This window comes from Drosophila eugracilis, unplaced genomic scaffold (assembly GCF_018153835.1).
Source record: "Drosophila eugracilis isolate 14026-0451.02 unplaced genomic scaffold, ASM1815383v1 contig_1765, whole genome shotgun sequence".
Taxonomy (NCBI): Eukaryota; Metazoa; Arthropoda; class Insecta; order Diptera; family Drosophilidae; genus Drosophila; species Drosophila eugracilis.
Genome location: NW_024572605.1, coordinates 4,171,092 through 4,188,072, shown reverse-complemented (window position 1 = coordinate 4,188,072; position 16,981 = coordinate 4,171,092). Strand labels below are relative to the sequence as shown.

The 16,981-nt window shown below is 37.2% G+C and overlaps 2 protein-coding genes and 3 non-coding genes across 19 annotated transcripts in view; 4 read left to right on the top strand and 1 right to left on the bottom strand.

Moving 5' to 3' along the window:
- The window catches only part of LOC108109047 (protein hu-li tai shao), a 28,873-nt gene extending 17,941 nt beyond the window's left edge, over positions 1-10,932 (bottom strand). For 5 of the 13 annotated variants that reach the window (XM_041819912.1, XM_041819913.1, XM_041819914.1 and 2 more), the window contains exons 1-3: positions 10,058-10,162; positions 9,619-9,819; positions 4,639-4,680 (exon numbers count right to left, since the gene is read on the bottom strand). The gene's annotated coding sequence lies outside the window, so the exon portion shown is untranslated. Of the gene's footprint in view, positions 1-4,638; positions 4,681-9,618; positions 9,820-9,909; positions 10,022-10,057; positions 10,592-10,650; positions 10,787-10,844 lie in introns of those variants that run through there. The other 8 variants (XM_017217346.1, XM_017217350.1, XM_017217352.1 and 5 more) reach the window with 8 other exon arrangements.
- Positions 574-655, top strand: Trnas-cga. The gene has a single exon. It is a non-coding gene; the product is annotated as a tRNA-Ser (tRNA).
- Trnav-aac lies at positions 980-1,052 on the top strand. The gene has a single exon. It is a non-coding gene; the product is annotated as a tRNA-Val (tRNA).
- Trnav-aac lies at positions 1,355-1,427 on the top strand. Its single transcript has one exon. It is a non-coding gene; the product is annotated as a tRNA-Val (tRNA).
- Positions 10,933-11,488: 556 nt separating the features above from the next.
- Positions 11,489-16,967, top strand: LOC108109083 (calpain-A). 3 transcript variants are annotated; one of them, XM_017217448.2, is made up of 15 exons: positions 11,489-11,525; positions 12,418-12,593; positions 13,012-13,188; positions 13,248-13,324; positions 13,381-13,505; positions 13,569-13,689; positions 13,745-13,985; positions 14,043-14,273; positions 14,328-14,720; positions 14,782-14,900; positions 15,655-15,697; positions 15,750-15,891; positions 15,950-16,177; positions 16,238-16,567; positions 16,625-16,967. In XM_017217448.2, exons 2-15 carry the CDS (start codon positions 12,420-12,422, stop codon positions 16,708-16,710), a joined length of 2,487 nt encoding a protein of 828 aa, XP_017072937.1. In that variant the 5' UTR covers positions 11,489-11,525; positions 12,418-12,419; the 3' UTR covers positions 16,711-16,967. The 3 variants fall into 3 exon arrangements, with proteins under 3 accessions (XP_017072937.1, XP_041673554.1, XP_017072936.1); XM_017217447.2 differs by having other exon boundaries at positions 11,509-11,621; XM_041817620.1 differs by lacking the exons at positions 15,750-15,891; positions 15,950-16,177; positions 16,238-16,567; positions 16,625-16,967 and having other exon boundaries at positions 11,508-11,621; positions 14,782-15,697.
- The last annotated feature ends 14 nt before the right edge of the window (positions 16,968-16,981 follow it).

Sequence of the window (16,981 nt, the reverse complement as noted above, 5' to 3'; positions counted from 1 at the left end):
AAAAACGAGTCAATAAACCAGCGTCAACTGTAAATAATAATAATTTGTAGCCTGTCACTTATGAAAAATACAAATCTGTGCACCCATTCATTCATTGGGAGAAAAATAGCTTCAAGTTAGTTTAAATTCTAAATCACTATAGGCTATTCTGCCGACTCGTTTCGTTTTACCTATTTTTCAAAATGTCTAAAAGCAAGCCACGGCAAAAGGTGAATATTTACAAGCACGAAAAAAAATTAGAAAATTTGTTTCAGAATTGACCCTACACGTTTTTAATAAAACCTAATTGAGGCAAATCATAAATAAAATAATGATGAAATACCTCTAATATTGTTTGTATAAATTGACGTTGTGGCTCACTAGGATGACGCGCACACCGTGAAAATATATACGTTTTTTTCTGCGAAACATAGTCAAAAAGAACCAGCAATGTTTGCAGGTTCCACAGTAGAACGTTTCGCCCTAGACCATCCCCAAATTTTCTGACCAACGCACCAGAAATGACTAAGAGCGATAGGTTGGTTGCTCCGATACCAGTTGATATATTTCACTTTGGACGCGCTCGGCTCACAAGCAGTCGTGGCCGAGTGGTTAAGGCGTCTGACTCGAAATCAGATTCCCTCTGGGAGCGTAGGTTCGAATCCTACCGGCTGCGAATAGGATTTCTTTTTTTTTTCTTTCCTCTTTCAAGACTATAATTTTCAAAAATATACTACTATTTAACGTTTTTCTTTCAATTAAAAACCTATATAAATGGAAAAGTATGCACTTTTATATTATATTTTGTTAAAGGCACTATGGGAAATAGTTTATTGCGCTTGCTAAAAGCGCACTTCACGTATTTTTTAACTCAGTTCCTTTGCATTGATTTCCTGATCAAAAATATTATACAGTGATGATAGTCTGATGCCTATTTTTGCTACCCCTATTTGTTTGTGACACCAAAACTGTTCGGTGTTTGGCTGCTCCGCTTCCAGCTGTTTCCGTGGTGTAGCGGTTATCACATCTGCCTAACACGCAGAAGGCCCCCGGTTCGATCCCGGGCGGAAACATGTCATATTTTTTTTATATTTTCTTTACAAACATTTTTACTTTTCATTTAACATTGAAATGTTATGCAACATAATTTGAAATAAATAATACTTTTAAATGCATTTTCAGCATGATGAAATTATTTAATTAAATTGTCTGAACACACACATAAAAATGCATTGGAAAAACAAGAAATAATCCAAACGAAAGAAAAACCAAAGTGTCAAATGGTATGTTTTACTCATTCCCATTCGTTTTATTTTGTTCGTTCAATATCATTATGGAATATACTAGTGAGCTTTTGGCTGGCCTGGCTTCAACTGTTTCCGTGGTGTAGCGGTTATCACATCTGCCTAACACGCAGAAGGCCCCCGGTTCGATCCCGGGCGGAAACATGTTGACTTTTTTTTCTTCTTTCCGTGAACATTTTTTGAGTTTTTATATCTGGCCTCCATCTTTACTTCTTAAATGTAATTATAATAGTTTAAATATAGATAAGCAAAATGACGCGCCGTTTGTCTTGCATGATTATATTTCTGCAACCTGTCACCGAAATGTGTTCACTTTGTCTTTGGGCTTTATCTCTTCTCACTCTTAGAGACATTGGAGGCCGTGCGTGGAATTTCTTAATAAGGTGGTAGCAGGTCTTCTAGCTGTGTGGATTTTCTGGCTGGTCGTCTGTCTGTCTGCCGTCTGCTGCTGACTCTTCATCTGCCTCTTGCTAATTTTGTTTGTTTTGCTAACAAGCTGCCAGTTTGTCTGGCTCGTACCCGTTCGTTCTTCTGTTCTTCTCCCTTCTCACTTCAATTCATTTCTAGGGTCCAGAACCACTACTATCCGGCTACCGAAAGTCGCGTGTGAGTCGCGTGGCTTGAATTACAAAATCCGCACATAAATCTCATCAAAGTTGGCGGCGCCAACGCCCATTGTAGTATGAAAAAAGACTTGAGAAAAGTGCATAAGTACAACAATTGCTGCTGCTTCTGGTTGAAGGAAAACAAAAGTTAAGTGACAACAACAAGTGGTCAAGTTAAACGAAAGGAAAATGATTTATTTGCTTTCTTTAGGCAATTTGCTTTTCGTCTGTCCTTGATGTAACCCAAAACCTTTTCGTAGAGTCCAACAAAAAAGTGTTTCACTGCTTCGTTGTCTTTTACTCACTTGGCCAAAGGCCAGAAAAAAGCTTGCCCAATTTTCGTTTCTTTTTAAATCACATAAATTTAGTTTGTAAAATTGCCAAATAAACTTGAAATCTGCACAGTTGTTGAGGTTGGGTGACGTCCATCGTAGATAATTAATTAATAAATATAGCTTGGTGAATGGTGAAATATGAATGGCAAGGCACTCTGATAAAATGGTTTTAAAATAAAAAGGAAGTGACACTAATTTGGAATACTTATAAGATTACATTTAAGTAAGAATTATAGTCTTAGTTATTAATATTATTTTTATTTATTCTCTATTAAACTGGGTTCTGAAATAATCCTATTTGTGGAGTATGACATCATCCAGGACATTGTCGCACCCAAAACCTTCCCTCCTTTAACCCCCACGAAACTCAAATAAAACTTCATCCCTCGGAATATGACGTCACTTCCTGTCATTAACTCAAAACGAAACTCAAACATAAACAGCCAAGGCGGCACAAGCACCACCCAAAGCCGCCCACTCCAAGGATATTTTTACGACTCGCGTGGAAACATTTCCCGGCCGGCAATCTGAATTGGTGGCGCCACCATTCTGGCATTCTGTCATTTTGTGGCGCCCGCCGACTATCAGAATTGCATGGCAACACGACGGTAATGAAAATACCGGCCACAAAAAGGAAAACGAAACAAAAAAGGAATCAACACTGTAAGGACTCTAAGGAAAGCCTAATAAAAATTTGGGCGTGTCACGGGACAGGTATTTCCATAAGGAATCGCGCCTCATTTCACTTGTCCTGTGGATTGAGGTGGAGGGTGGGTGGTTGAACTCTGGTGACCCCCAACACGCGACCGGCATCGTGTGGCAATGGAACTTTTATAGCCTGCTGCGTGTTTACGGTTAGTTTGAGTTTCCCGGATAATCGATGGGAAAGCCCAACGACTAACACATGTCCTTTGCGACTGTAACTTAATCTTGATACGAACACATATTTGCAGCATTAAATGGGCTTTTAATTGCACTCCCGGTACAGTCTACATCCGGTGTGTTTAGTAATTATTGAAGGGCTATCGAAGGGTTGAACACTGTCGACAGGGCAGTAATCAGAATATGATGGTTATTACGGGTCGGTGAACCATTTTCCTCAATTAGTATTTTAGATGGGGTTACCAACTTGTCAATATTGACATTGTAGTGCGGAGGAAAAAGAAAATGTTTGCAATTTGGTAAATAGATCAAAGTTAAAAAATCTTTTTTCTTAGTTGCGAAAATGGAATTCCCATTAAACGCTTTTATATTTTCAACTTTTGTTAGTTTTTTTTCATTGATTGGCATTTGTGGAAAGCGTTACACTAAAATATTATAAAACTTTTCACCCCGATTGCCAAAGAATAAAGAACAAAATTGAAAACCAAAGTCGGTCTTTCAGTCTGGTTCAATGACCCATTTATGGAAGCGCTAGATGAACGCAAAACAATCCAATCTTCTCTGCTGTCTCTCCGTTTATTGCTCCCTTTATTACTGGCAATGTTTGCTGAAAGCCAGTGTACCATGCCCGAAGGGTAAATCACAATTTATCCATTGCACATAGATATGGAGATATGTATATAGCATTACGCATATCTATATACCATATACACAGAAATGGTCGTATATGAAACAGTCGGTATAAAAAGCGCCAAGCAGACTCAACGCTTAAGTGGCTTTTAATTCAATTTCAAGCGAAGCAGAAAGAGATCATAAAGAATGTATGATGTACCAAAAAGTCCAGTAAAACAAAGGTCATCCTTAATTGAATTAGAGGTGAAGTTATGCGTGGCATGTAAAGAGATATGAGATAAAAAAAGAAACAGCAAAGAGAGCTATCAATTTGCATTTCAATTACATGACACCTACATGTGTATATCAGCAGAAAAATCAGAGATAACTTTGTCATTCGGCTTATCGCACAACGTTAAAGAACCTCGCCCCCATGACATCACCTTTAGTTGTTGATTATAACATTATTATGAACATGAAATATAGAGAGAGAGGAAGATGACACAAATCTCCGCTTGAGTGCCGTAAATTCAAAATCATTTATTTCCCTTTGACGGTCGTGGCCTCGATTAGTTCTCAATTAGTTTGGCAAACAATACAAAAAAGAAAAACCCGGAATAAAATTAAATATAGCTCAAGTATGGCGTAAGCAAAAAGTTCAAAGTTGAGAGAGGTGTGGTTTCCTCTCCTCTCTCTCTCACTCTAAACTTCTCCTCGGTAAACAAGGGTCAATAAAAACGAAAGAGAGACCTCAATCACAATCATTGCAAAAACCTAAAAGCAAATATGTACCGGCAGATAAAATATAAAATAAGTCAAGAGAGAGGGTCTCGAGTTTGTTTGCTCCGTTTTGTTATTGTTTGCTTGCTTAACACTTGACTTTATGGGTGAGGTGAACAGCCGAATACATCTAAAACTCACCTTAAAATTGAATTTGTTGCGTGGTTATAATACTATTGATGTCTGCAAAGAAATATTTAAAAAATTGAGAATCAGTAAAGTGTAAACACAAAAGTTTATACGAAATATTTTCCTCTGAACCTTTGCCATAGTGACTAGACTTTTCAATGAGTCGAACTTGTTAGTTTTTAATGCGACTCTAATCGGTTTTCTTTGGCCAAATAAATATTGTAAAAAAAAATTCTGAGAGAGAGGAAGAGCAGTTTCCCTTTTCTCGACAAACAGATTTTCACGTCTTCCAATACAAACAGAGAGTTATTGAGATGCTGTGTCTGCTCTGCGGTCAGCGTCTCTGTTCGATGATGTCATGTGAATATTTTTAGTTCGGGCACGTTAAAATATTTTCGTACTACTCGTTATTTTATATTGCGCTTTGCCCAGACACACACACGCACACTCAGTAAATAAATACAACGATATGCGACTCTCCTACGAAACCAAATAAAATAATTGAATTATTGAGGGGGAGGCAGAAAGCAAACTGGAATTCTTCGGCAGAGGAAAATCACTATATGGAAAAAGCATGGTAAGCAGGAAAAATTTGCATATAAATTACCACATTACGAGCTGATAAGCATACAGTATGTCCGAATATTAATTAAATTTAATTTAATAACACCTTTCTCCGATGCGCTCAGGTGATCTTGCACATTTCTCTTGCCACGCACAATTGCAGACTGAAATTGGCCAATAAATGCGCTCTAAATGTTTCTGCGTGAAAGCCCAGACACGAAGCATTGGTGGTAATGTAATTTAGCAGCTTCTGGTGTTGATTTACAAACTTAGAGGATATAAACGATTATGTAATCCGCCTCTTTCGTGTGCTACACAATCGGTCGTTTCTGCCTCCTCTTTTCGGTTTTTTTTTTTTGTAATATCTTTGTTTTTTTGCATTATGAATTCATTTATGCAGCAACACGTTTGCGCTTATTGTTGCTCCGGTCTCTATTGTTATATGATGATAATAATGATGATGGTCTTTTTATAGAGCTTTATTGTTGCCCTCGTGTTTGGCAATGCTTCAATGCAGAGAAGTTGTTTGAAAACCAGATTTTTTGTTGACATTTGTGCCTAGTAAAGTGGGTTAGCTAGCCATTTAGAAAAAGTGGAAAATCGTCTGACAGAGAATTTCCAATTGGAAGTAGACGGAAGAACAATTGTAATGCCATTTATTGTATTATGGTCAGCCACTTGTCACGTTTGTCAGCCACAAAACCAAATTACATTTAATTCCATAGTATTTACATTAATTACAACAAATTGTGGCAATTTTAAGATACGAGAATAAAGAATGAAACAAGAACTGGTTCCCATTTCCCACGCCCCCACAACGGTAGAGAACGAAATTAGCCTAAATTCCATTTTAAATTTAGTTCAGTCGGATCAGACCGCCATAATAACAGGCTTTCAATCACTTTCAGCCGACAAAGACGGGTATACATATGCAAAGAGAGAGAGAGAGAGAGAGAGAGAGAAGAGCAGAAAGGCCCAGCGAGAAGATACAATTCAATTGAAGTTCAAGCGCAACAGAAGAAATGCCAGCAAGAAATGTTAAAGAAGGCAAGAAATGCAGACAAACAGCTCCTCCATCATCATCAACAACAACAACGCCGCTGTCTTCCCATCTTTATAGAAATTGTCTACATTTTTCTCTGCTTCGCTCCCCAACATTTTCAATATAATTATCCACATTGTTTTGTTTTCCTTCTGCGGGTTCCGAGCTTTTAGAGCTACAATAACCACAGCAAACAGTGACAAACCCAGTGAGTGCACTTTAAATGATGCTCTTATTATCTTCCATGATCTTTAACTTTCAACAAATCTCCATAAGACTAAATATTTTTTAAAAAGGTTCAAGAACCTTAAAAAACGTCAGAAAATAATTTTGGTATTATATTTTCCATACTGTTTCTTGTTATATTTAAATTATTTAATGAGAATATTTTCAATATAATAATTAACTTAAAATTATGATTGGTTTCAAAATTATAAAGTTTTTTTTTTTTTTAATTTCTTATCGAAAGAAGTACTTTCCACGCCTACTCAATAAAGAGTATTAAAGCTTCGACATGCATTCAACTCTTTTTTCTTATTTCCCTCCAAGATTTATGTTGTGTTGCAGCAGTTTGTTGTTGGCTGTGCTGCTTCTGCAACTGTACATTTGTTATTGCTTGTTCCTGTCCCTGTCTCTGCCTTCTCTTTCTCTCTCTTTAGCTGACTTGCAGTCCCAGGTTTATTGTTGTTCTTGCTGTTTTATTGATGAGCTGCAGTTGTTTAGCCAGCAGCAACATCTCTCTTTTTTTAATCTCGCTTATGTGTCTCTGTTTTGAAGCTTGGCACGTACGCCTCTTTTATTTATTTATGTGTGATGGTCTCTGGCTGTCTCTCTTCCCTTATCCGTCCCACTCTGTTGCATCTTCACGTCAATTTGCTTTGGGGCAGAAACAGAGTAGAAGTTTTTTTTTTTTTTGTTTGGTTTTTAGGGAGCCATAAATTTTAAGCACTCGCTCTTGGACAAATTTGTATTTTCGACTTTAGCCAGAGTTGCCAGACTGGCCTCAAAAAGGGAACTCCACCGCTCCATTAATCAAAATTATGCAGCTTTATCCTCCTAACCATTTTCAAATCAATTAATCACCAGTGATGTGACGTCAGTGGGAAACTTGATAAGCACACGCTTGGATAAACAATTTCCAATTCCCAATCAAAAGTCATTAGAAATGGTCGGGCCATCAAATGCATTTGCATTGACGGACACGCCTTAATAAAGGTTAGAAAGTTGGGAATTTCGTCTACTTGAAGTGCATTTCATATCTTTCTTTTTTTCTTGGGTTTTGTTATTGTTTCAGGGCTCACAATTTGGAATTTCCGTCTCATTTCCATACAAACATTTTTTTGTTGGTTAGGTTCCTCAACAATTGTTTACTGTTTTAACTATGCACTTCCTCCCGTCAGAATGAAACACACTCAGGAAAAATAAACAGCTGAATTCATGTTATTCTGCTTAATACAACTTTAACCCCCCTTGTCAACATTTATTTAAATATATGCATAATCTATTTTAATTCGTTATTTTAATATCTTATCAAAATTAATTATATTGTCTGATTTTATTTTATGTGGAGAACATCACATGATTTTTTTTTTGTGCAGACAGTCTGTCTGATATCCGCCGTTCCACTCGCACATTTATTTGTCACTTTTTTAATTCGTAGCGGAAGCAACGGGTTTTGTCCTGTTTTTTGTTAGTTTTTTTTTACACTCACACTGTTTTTGGCCTTCTCAATACTTGCAGTTACCACAAATAATGCCTCAGTGATTTTCGGAAATTCTCGCAATGCAACTTGCGGTGTGCAAACAAAATATATAAAAAAAACCTCAATTGAAACCCTCAACGAACGAGTCACGTCTAATTTGCGAATTGAAAACGGACAACAGAACTAGAGGAACAAATAAAAAAAAAACACGGGCACAAGTGGAAATGATAAGGGGTGATAAAGGGGGAGGCAGCATAAGCAATGAATTATAAAGCCCACTGTCCATGCGAGTGTGTGTGGGTATGAGTGAATTCGAATTAGCAACAAAAGCCAGCAAACAAAAAGAGCACATTTTCATTTTTTTTTTAAGCAATGTGTGCGAAATGACGTCATGTAGCGCACAATAGGTAGCTGAAGCAATGGAATTTTAGATTTCGATATGATGAGCATATAGTACAGGAAGTAATAGAAAACGTAGAAAGTGACTGGAGAATGGTTAGTTAGCTACTACCTATGCGAATAAAATAAATCCTTCTAACTAAATGTTTGATGTTGTTGTAACAAACGGTTGCTTATATCGAATCGGCAATCTAACCAGAAAACGTAACAAGAATGAAGGTTCCGATAAGATTGCCGCAGAACAAATACAGTCCAACTTCTATGACTTGCACCACTCAAAAAACAGTCATACTTCTGTGTTATAATAAACTCTTGTGGCTAATAAAAATTGGGCTTTATTCCATTTCTGTGTGAGTTTAATAAAAAAGAAATAGTATAAATTAGAATTGGCACAGTCAGACAGAAAAAACAAATCAACCCAACTGTAAGAACACACTTTGGCAACTATTAAATCTCGACTGCAGGCGTTGGGTTGCACTGACAAATAGCATAAACAAGTTTTCAATATTTACAAATCTGTTTATCACTTGTTGCTGCTTTTTGCTATTTACTTTGCTGAAAGACGAGAGGCCAAGGAGGAAAAGTGGGTCACAAAACTTGCCAACAGATGCGCGCCAGCGGGCGATTTATTAGCGACAAGCCAGCCAAGTGCATTAGACACACTACTAAGATTCGCTAGTGGCAATTTGTTGCTAAGACATAGAAAATACAAAAACAAAAATTGATAAAATCTGCGGCGAAAATCGAAAAAGCCGTATGACGTGCAACTGTATTTCTATTTTCTATAATCTGACAAGCGCATAGAAAGTCGGAGGGAGAAAGAGGCATGAATCATAAGGAAAGGAAAAGCACACGCACACACAATCACACCCACCCAAAAAAAAAGAGAAAGAGAGAAGAAAAGTGGGTAGAACATTAAGTTTAAACAGGGTTAAAGGGGATATCTGGAGATAGAACCTTCTTAAAAGTTGCACACTTAATATTTATTTATTCATCATCCTAATAACCTTCCTTATACCCCTTCAAAATGTATACTAATTCCACCACTGTGCTTTAAGCATAACAACAAAATAGACATATTCATACACATACACACCGTGTTGCGTGTGCTTGACCAAACCCAAAAAAAAAAACTACACTTATTAGAGAAGCACAAAAGATGGCGTCACCGGACAAATTACGGATCATCTTCTCTTAACGGTTTTAATTATGCACTTCATGTGGGAGTATTTATTACTTAATGAGATAACTGCACATAATCCCGAAAATATATAGAAACACTCACCGGTACTTTTCGAATTCTTCGAACAATCGTTGATCCTCCAGTGGCCACAAACACAGGCACAGGTCACAAAACAACGGTCACACTCACTATGTATGTTAGAGGGGGAACGCACGCGTTTTTTATATATATACTCTCGCTCTCGCACCTCGGTTTTCGGCAGCTATTTCATACAAACACACATATGTATGCCACAGAGAGAGACTATCAGTAAAGGGGAGGAGGGAGAGGGGTGAGAATTTAATAGATTTAACTTTGTATTGCCTTGAATACAATTTGTTTAAAATAAATTACTTATATGTTTTTGGGCTCCTTGCACTACACAAACTGTTAATATTTTTCAAAGATGGCCGCTGCTAACGGCACTTTGCACTGTTAATTTTAATTCTTTAAGAAAATGCACCAAGCACTGCTGCAAATAAATAATAATTGTATTGCCTACGAGAACTTAATCCAAAATCGTATCCGACGAACAGCGCACGTTGACAAATGGACGAAGAATGAAGCTCAAAAGAGAACGGCACACGGAGAGAAGCACAGAGAAAATCAAACTGGAAGGCGGGCGAGCAGTGTTAGGCAACGTCAATTAGAGATGTTAAAAAACATTTTAGCTTAAGTAGCAGACAGACAAACTGGCTTCTAAAACGGGGTTAACTAAATTTGGTAAACAATAAAATCAGTTTGCAATATACATTTAGCAAATTGAGCAAATTTATTCAAGAGATTTTGAAAAAAAAAAAAGCGAGTGAGAGAGTATTTCATCCTGCAACGCCCAAATATAAGCGCTTGTGTGTGTGTGAGAGAGAGTCAGAGAGTGTGTGAGTAGGAACGAATATTTGGAGCAAAGCGTAAGGGAAAATAGCGGTGCAAGTCCTTTTCGCCACCTTGACCACAAAAAAAGCGCTTCTTTCGGAACTCTCGCACTTTTAGGTATTCTTCGCACAAAAACTATGTCAATTAAGCCGCACACGTCGATTATGTCATATTATTTATACAAATACACTTTCACACACAAGCGCCGCGCAATATACATACATTAGAGTCTGAGCGTGTTTGTGTGAATCAACGGCGTCCCATTCTCATCGCCGGCAATGCCGTGAAAAAATCGATGAGCACTATGCCGCTCCGTCTTTCTATTTATTTTTTTTTTTTAATTTTATTCACTAAAAACTATCACTACTTTAAGCCGTCCACTAATTGCTTAATGGGTTTGAAAAACCACTGCTTACAATTTGTAAATGCTGTTTTTCACGAAATTTCGGCCGCGTGATGTCTTTCGTTTTCGATATTCGCTTCGAGTGTGATGGTGAAGGAAAGGCTTAAAAATACTCTAATTTAATTCTCAAAAATACCAACATATCGTTAATGGTCCTATTAATACGGTTTTCGCACTGCCTTGTTTATTGCGTGTAATTAAAAATAATAAAATTGTAAGCGGTTGTGTGTCGGAAATAAATTAAATATTACTTATTTCGATATTAAATATATGGTTTAAATTCTGTATTTGGAGATCTTTTCTTGTTGGTGTTTTTTAGATCACTGTATATATTCTGTCCTGTATATTCAGTAAATTTAAGTTTTTTCGATACTCCAAAATCAAAGATATATTATTTATGTAGCCTTAACGATACTAACATTTAGCAGAGACTCAAACTATGTAAAGTAACTTTTAATAGCGGTGAAGCTATCTAATTTCTGTAAATTATTAATATTATTCACAAAAATATAAATATACTTTTAAAAAAATGATAATTTATTAACACATTACTAATAGTTTTCAAGTTTATCATATACAAAAAAAATAACAAAAATATACATTCTTCGATAAAAAATACTAAAACTCGATAGTCCGACCGGCAGTCAGGTGTTGAGATTCAGATATAAATATTTGTAGTGAGATACCTGTGAAGGTGAGCGGATCCGTTACTGTTACTTTACGGTTGTGTTGTGATTTTGCTAGTGAAAGTGCGTGAATCAATTCGGAAATCGTTCTCTCGGCAATCAAGGTCCATTACAAATCGGGAAATATATTTATTAACAAAGATTGCTTTAAGATTTTGCAAAATCTCTTTTATTTCCCTAAACATGCTAGGCACGGGAATGAGCCAGGCCTAAAGAATGCATTAATTATCAAACCAGTTTGGGTTTCGCAGTAGAATTACCAATGCTCGCAAATACAATAACAGATGGGGGGCCCAACTAACATATTTTGTCCCAATTAAAGGCCAATTTACGATTGTGACGGAAATATATCTTATATATAGGCTGTACCTATGTAGTAGTTGCATTTTCAATGTCAATATCATGGCTTTATATGGGATAAGGAATGGAAGCCCAATCTCTCCGAATGGCGCACACCCTTTGAGTCACTAGAGAGTCTCATGCTTCCGAATGATGTCACACAATATAGCATATATAAACGGCTACATATGTATAAATACAGCATTATATATATGTGGAAACGTATGAATTATATTTGGGTGGGAACCGAGAAATTCTTGTCTCCAAAGTATAATTTCTATTTGATAAAACCCAATGCTAATGCTCGTTGCGTGAATTAAAGTAATTTCATTTAACTAGAGAAACCGTCACGTTGGGAATATTAACGCTTTGTAATACTCGTTAAACCATATTTATGCCTTTAGGGTGTGCTTTTAATTCCAGTGCTAGCCAAATAAGTAAATATGGACGAAATAAATATTGGACTTTGCTAACTAGATATCAGAACTAGATATATATGAATGGGTTTTTAATCTTTTGCGGCACCTTGCTTTGTTATTCACTTAAAAACTTTAATTTCAGATATGGATGACTTGAGGGGATTCTTGAGGCAAGCGGGACAGGAGTTCCTAAATGCAGCTGGAGAGGCTGCAATGGGAGCGGCCAAGGATGTGGTTGGATCGGTGATCAATGAAATCTTTATCAAGAAGGAGGCCGACACCAAGAGGGTTCTTCCGAGCATCAAGAATATGAGAGTTGTAAGTTGACCCACTATGCTATCATCAGCTATATACAGGGCTAAACTATACTAAAAGCTATACAAACATAAACAATCCATTAAAATCTCCATATGCATGTTAACAAATCCATTCTAATCAATCATTAGCGACCATTGCAATCTCAAAGTAATGGTACTTTGTACTATGGGAACGTAAGTACTTACTCCAGTCATCGTTATGGCATTGACATAATTCCCTTCCAAGGATAATGCGTTGCCAAAGTGTCGTACTGTGTTGTCCTTGTGTTGTTTTTCTTTCGCATGTAAAAGTGTATACAGCATCCTCGTTTATAAAACTTTATTACACAAAAATATACTCTGTGAATACATCTACTCTTATATACATATATTACACATATTTTGTTGGGTTCACTTAACTAATACAAACTATTTTTTAGCTCGGAGAGAAGAGCTCGAACCTTGGACCATATTCCGAGGTGCAGGACTATGAGACGATTTTGAACAGTTGCCTAGCTAGCGGATCCCTTTTTGAAGATCCACTTTTTCCGGCATCAAACGAGTCCCTTCAGTTTTCTCGTCGTCCAGATCGTCACATCGAATGGCTGAGACCTCATGTAAGTTCGATTAACCTAATTATTTTTGAAGATAAATTATTTGTAATTTTTATATAAAGGAAATTGCCGAGAATCCCCAATTTTTCGTTGAGGGTTATTCACGTTTCGATGTCCAACAGGGAGAACTTGGTGATTGGTAAGATAAATATTAAGTCCCTTAAAAGATATAACAATAATAACAATCCTTTATAGCTGGCTCTTGGCTGCCACTGCTAATTTGACCCAGGAATCCAATCTTTTCTTCCGCGTTATCCCAGCAGAACAGAGCTTCGAGGAGAATTATGCTGGCATCTTTCATTTCCGCTTCTGGCAGTATGGTAATATTAAACAGAAACAATATTGACTTATTTTTTTCACACACTTTCCCAACATTTTTAAAGGTAAATGGGTGGATGTGATTATTGATGACCGTTTACCCACATATAATGGAGAACTTATGTACATGCACTCCACCGAGAAGAACGAGTTCTGGAGCGCACTGCTGGAGAAAGCCTATGCCAAGTATGATTAGAAATTATTATTCGATTCTTAATTACTAATAAACCATAAATTTTAGACTACATGGATCCTACGAGGCCCTAAAGGGAGGCAGTACTTGCGAGGCCATGGAGGACTTTACGGGTGGCGTTAGCGAATGGTATGATCTAAAAGAAGCCCCCGGCAATCTTTTCACCATTCTGCAAAAAGCAGCTGAACGTAACTCCATGATGGGTTGCTCTATTGAGCCCGATCCAAATGTCACAGAGGCGGAAACTCCTCAGGGTTTGATTCGTGGTCACGCTTACTCCATAACCAAGGTTTGAAATAATACTTGAAAATAATCAGAACTAAATAATAAAAGTGATTTCATTTAGGTTTGCCTTATTGACATTGTTACGCCAAATCGTCAGGGAAAGATCCCTATGATTAGAATGCGAAATCCTTGGGGCAACGAAGCTGAATGGAATGGACCTTGGAGTGATAGCTCACCGGAGTGGCGTTACATACCTGAAGAGCAGAAGGCGGAAATTGGACTTACTTTTGATAGAGATGGAGAGTTCTGGATGTCCTTCCAGGATTTCCTGAACCACTTTGATCGAGTGGAGGTAAAAAGCTTAAAATTACTCTTATAAGTAATATGACTAAAAATGTCTTTTCAGATTTGCAATTTGTCACCGGACTCGCTGACCGAAGACCAACAGCAGAGCGGCAAGCGAAAGTGGGAGATGTCGATGTATGAGGGAGAATGGACACCCGGTGTTACAGCTGGTGGTTGCCGTAATTTCCTGGACACTTTCTGGCACAATCCCCAGTATATTATTACTTTGGTTGATCCCGACGAGGAAGACGAAGAGGGGCATTGCACAGTGATTGTGGCCTTAATGCAGAAGAATCGCAGATCCAAGCGTAATATGGGAATGGAATGTCTGACCATAGGCTTCGCTATCTATAGCCTCAATGATCACGAACTGGAGAATCGTCCGCAGGGCCTGAACTTCTTCAGGTACAAGTCATCAGTGGGACGATCGCCTCACTTTATCAACACACGCGAAGTATGTATTAGTATGTCTCTAAAAATTGTGTAGTTACCTAAAAGTCTGGTCTTTCATTTAGGTATGTGCTCGGTTCAAATTGCCTCCTGGTCACTACCTGATTGTGCCTTCAACTTTCGACCCTAACGAGGAGGGAGAGTTCATCATTCGAGTATTCTCAGAAACTCAAAATAACATGGAGTGCGTACATGTAGAGAATGATAATGAGTTTGTATATTAGAAATAATGCGGGGTTTCAATAACTTCTAAATAAGCTTCTAAAGTGCAATATGTGGTATGTGACTACGGTATATTTATATCTTTAGTGCTAGTAAATGTTAAACTAGATTTGTTTGTTTGACTCTTACCCTCTCACATTCCCGACAGTTCAATTAGAAAAATGCATGTTGGTTATTTCACTTTTTTAATCTACTATTATATAAAATATAGTTGAGATTAACGCGTTCAGTATTCTTGAAACTTTCGAAATATTTGTCTTACGTCAGGTTAAATATTATGTCTGTCCATTTGTTTAGTTTTTGGATGAACTCAACCTAAAATGAAAAGTATTACAATAACTTTGTCTGCTCAGTATGAAATCCTTTTATCTTTTTTCACCTCGTTAGGAATTAAAAGGGAGGTATAAAGTTAGTAGCAGAAATATTTTTATCCGTCTACTTTTAACCCTTGCTTAAATTGTATTTTTGTCATGTAACACTATATATTTATTAAAGTAAAAATAAAGATAACCGCCTACAAAAATGTACTATACTTTTGAAAAAAGGACCTCCACAAAATGTATTTTATCTTAAAACTCTGCTTCAAATACTCATTAGGCCATTCAAATCCCTTGTACTTGTACATAGTATATTGTATAATACCATTTGTTTCTCTATAAACGCTTTATTTCTCATTCATTTCAATATCAATCATTTCGCTTTTCACTCCCAATTAGAGAGAATGATGATCATGTGGGTTATGGCGGCAAAGCCGATCCGGTAAGTACATTTTGGTAAGCCGGATCGTTTAATTAGGTATTTCCCTCTAAAGATAACACCAGGATTCCCAACACCCAAGCCCTTGGATCCGCAGAAGGAGAGCCTGCGACGCCTGTTTGACAGCATTGCTGGCAAGGACATGGAAGTGGATTGGATGGAGCTGAAACGCATTTTGGACCATTCGATGCGAGATGGTAGGAAAGGAATTTAGCGTAGTCTGATTGCAGTTTCAAAGGAATTTATTCTTTTCAGATCTACCTAAACCAGTTGTATTCAACCGCTTTTCCAATAATATGGCATTTGAGACACAGGCTGCAGGTCCTGGTGAAGATGGAGCCGGTGCTTGCGGACTTTTGTCCTTGATTTGTGGACCATTTTTGAAGGGAACTCCATTCGAAGAGCAGTTGGGCATGAATGACCAGTCGAATAAGAGGCTAATTGGGGATAACCCATCCGATGGTGGTCCGGTGACAGCAAATGGTAAATAAATTAAGTTATAGAAGAAAGGAAAACATATTAATAAGAAAAATCTGATTACAGCTATTGTGGACGAAACTCATGGATTTTCCAAAGACGTTTGCCGTTCAATGGTGGCCATGTTGGATGCAGATAAGTCTGGCAAGCTAGGATTCGAGGAGTTCGAGACTCTGCTTTCGGAAATTGCCAAATGGAAGGCTATCTTCAAAATTTACGATGTGGAGAATACAGGAAGAGTGTCTGGTTTCCAGCTTCGTGAGGCTCTCAACTCTGCTGGCTATCATCTAAACAACCGTGTTCTTAATGCTTTGGGTCATCGATATGGCTCACGAGATGGCAAAATAGCTTTTGATGATTTCATCATGTGCGCAGTTAAAATTAAAACTTATATTGGTAAGGAAAATAATCCATCCCTAAGAATTAAATATTAACTTGAATTTTATATTTTAGATATATTCAGAGAGCGAGACACCGAGAAGAACGAAACGGCCACATTTACTTTGGAAGAATGGATAGAGCGCACCATATATTCTTAACTGAAAGAATTATATCTAAGTTAGCAAATCAACTCGAATTAATATTTACATACAATCTCCTAATGGTAATCTCCAATATTGTTCTTTATATAGTACAAAACAAACAATACTTCCGAAGAAGCTTTCATCCAATTGTATGATCACATCCTTGTATTTTTTGTCGATAAACAATGATCACCGAATTTATTGACTTGTTGACCCAGATTGATAATTTAGTTATTCAATAAAAAACATATATTACATTTGCATTTTAAAAAGGAATTTGTAGTTA